Source organism: Histoplasma capsulatum, genomic scaffold (genome assembly GCF_000149585.1).
Source record: "Histoplasma capsulatum NAm1 scaffold_75 genomic scaffold, whole genome shotgun sequence".
NCBI lineage: Eukaryota > Fungi > Ascomycota > Eurotiomycetes > Onygenales > Ajellomycetaceae > Histoplasma > Histoplasma mississippiense.
The window spans coordinates 1-2,987 of NW_001813900.1; the positions used below are offsets into that span (position 1 = coordinate 1).

Here is a 2,987-nt window from a genome sequence, read left to right on the forward strand (position 1 = left end):
CCGGGTACATTGTGGTGGATTCAGCCAACTGGGTGGCAAGGTTCTGTCAACGCCACAAGGATGTTATCAAGTCAGTTTACCTGCGAAATATCGACCAAAAACGCAAGATTGCGGACAATTCTACATACTTTAAGCATTATTTTGATCTTGTATATATTGCTTTTCTCTACTGCTTTTCTTACTTTTATCTTGCTAATTTATTATTGATTTGCAGCTACAGGAAAAGATCACTAAATACAATATTGAACCTGGGAATATCTACAACTTCGATGAAAAAGGATTCCTATTGGGCTTCATCCACACCCTCAAGCGTATTGTATCAATTAATGCGCTCAAATCCGGCCGTACAATAGGTGCCAGCCAGGATGGCAGCCGCGAATTCATTACACTACTTGCCTCAATTTGCGCCGATGGAACCTCACTCCCACCTGCTCTCATATATCAAGGGGAATCAAGGGATATGCAAGATACTTGGCTGGAAGATTTTGATAGCAAAAAGGATCAGGTCTACTTTGCTGCTTCAGAGAATGGATGGAGCAATGATGAATATGGGTTAATGTGGTTAAAGAAGATCTTTGAACCTCATACAAAAAAGAAAGCAGGGCGTGGATACAGGCTTCTTATATTAGATGGCCACTCATCCCATGTTAATATGGCATTCATCAATTACGCGGCTCAGCATAAGATTTTACTTGCTGTCTTTCCTCCCCACTCTACACACCGATTACAACCGCTAGATGTTGGGATATTTGGACCATTGAGCAAATCATATTCTAAGCATTTGAATGAGCGAATGAGAACCGGTATGGGATTTGTACGCACTACAAAGAGGTCTTTTTGGCAGCTATTTGATGCTGCTTGGAAGGAATCAGTTACATCCTCAAATATTATATCCGCGTTCGCTGCGGTTGGCCTACATCCATTTGATCCAGAACAGGTTCTTAAAAAGCTTGCAATACGCCCTTGCACCCCTCCAGACGCGCAATATCGACCCAGAACCCCTACATCTATTATTGGCATGCGGAAATTAGTCAAGCAAGTCAAGCAGCGGCAGCGTCGAATATCTAGCGATCTCAACCAGGTGATCCGTGCAGGAGAGAATCTTGCTCTTGATAAAGAGGTTCTTTTAATAGAGAACAGGCAGCTACAGCAAGCTCTTAATCAGGAAAGAAGACGTCGCAAGCGTGGCAGGGCAATGGGGTTGCTAGATTCTTCAAATCCGTCATTGGCACAGTTCTTTTCACCGGCAAAGGTGCAGAGCATCCGCGAGCAGATGACTGCCGCAGAGGCCGCCAAAAAGGATGAACAGGCTCGTAAGGAGGATGCCAAGTTGCAACACGCTATTCTTAAGGAGCAGAAGGAGACAGATATCATGTTACAGCGAATGGAGCGGGAGGCAGCTCGCCAGGCAGCTAAGGAGCAAAAGGAGATGGATAAGGCCGCAAGAGCCGCTCAACGGCAGATTGACAGGGAGCTTAGGGATGCAAAGAAGGCCCAAGAGCAAAAGGAAAAGGAAGAACGAGCTGCTGCGCGGCAGCAATCGCGGTTGGGGGGGGGGCCAGGTTCGGGGGTCCAAAAATCACCTTCCTAATCGGGAAATCAGACCCTCGATTTCGCAAAGAGTGGCTAAATCGCGTTTTCAGAGCTCTGCCAGGTTGCCCGCGGGTCCGCCGCCGGGGGGTCCGGATGATATTGCAACCCCTACGGATTTGACCGCTGCCTGCTCATTGAATCTGCCTCCACCCAAGATTTCGCGTTCCGGGCGAGTTATTAAGCCCAACAAACATCTTTTGAATTAGCTATATATTTTTATATGTAATTTTCTATATATATTTTCATCATATAATATATAATATTAAAATCTAATTGCGTTGTTGAGATATTAATGAAAAGATTTCATTGTAGTGGTGGCAAAATAGCGGGCGTTGAGTGTAGACGGGCGTTGAGTGGTTGATTACGTTAATCGATAAGCGAGCGAGCCACATAAGCAAGCGAGCCACTTCCCACCTGCCATACAACAAGAATGCTCTTCAAGTCCTGAATACAACCCAAAATTAACAAACTGATATTATCAATTATTTCCTGTACGCTTAGAGCATGTACGGGCAGTATGCCCAATAATCCCACATACACTACACTGTGGTGCTGCACGTCTTCGTGGTTGGGACTCAGCAGCCTCAACCACCCCTCTTTCCCATTCATTGATGCTTCGTACGCGATCCAAGCCTTCTTCCACCCCCAAAGCTCCCTCTTGGGCTACATATGTACGGCCTCTTTCTCGCCTTCTCTTTTGTTTAGCATTTGTAGCCCTTAACTCCCTATTTTCAGCTGCTAGAATAGCAGCACTATGCATTGCCATTTGACATCCCTTGACCAGCTGATTTAGGGCACGATCAGTTGGGCTGGGTGGGCTCTGCGTACGGTGCTTAATATATCCTTTAACTTTCTTAGTCTGCTGCTCTAGCTGGTGTTTATTATGTGGTGTAGCAGTGGCCCAGGAGGCCTGAGAGCTATGAGAGGTCCCAGTTGGGGTGGGGGTATGCATTGTGGTATTAAGGCGCGAGAGAACCTGCTCAGGATTGTATGGAACCAGCCCAGCTGCCCTGAAACTGCTCTTGATGTTGTTCTCAGTCAGAGCCTGCATCTGAGCTGCAGGATATAGGGCCAGAAACTCCTCCTTGTCAATATGATTGATCCCAAGCCGCATCTGATTCTCCACCTGTCGTCCATATGCAGTCTTCAAGGGGGAGAAGCACCCAACATCCAGTGGCTGAAGAAGATGAGAGGAATGTGGTGGCATGTAGAGAGCAATGATCTGATTCTCAGAGCAGAATTGATCAAATTCAGCTGAGGCATGGCTTCGGTGCCAGTCTAGAATCAGCAGTCGGTATCTGCCCTTCGTACGGGGTAGAGTCTCCTTGTTGAACACCTCTAACAGCCAGTACAAGCCCAGCTGGTCAGTGGTCCAGCCATTCTCACTGACTCGT

General features: G+C 46.8%; 2 protein-coding genes across 2 annotated transcripts; one reads left to right on the plus strand and one right to left on the minus strand.

The window, feature by feature from the left end:
* Positions 1-214: 214 nt before the first annotated feature.
* Positions 215-1,591, plus strand: HCAG_09218 (predicted protein; the record flags this gene model as incomplete). Its single annotated transcript, XM_001535798.1, has 1 exon — positions 215-1,591. A coding segment is annotated over one exon (1,377 nt), but the record flags the coding sequence as incomplete, so codon positions are not given.
* Positions 1,592-1,959: 368 nt separating this feature from the next.
* Positions 1,960-2,929, minus strand: HCAG_09219 (conserved hypothetical protein; the record flags this gene model as incomplete). Its single annotated transcript, XM_001535799.1, has 2 exons — positions 1,960-2,037; positions 2,132-2,929. Coding segments are annotated over 2 exons (876 nt in total), but the record flags the coding sequence as incomplete, so codon positions are not given.
* Positions 2,930-2,987: the final 58 nt, after the last annotated feature.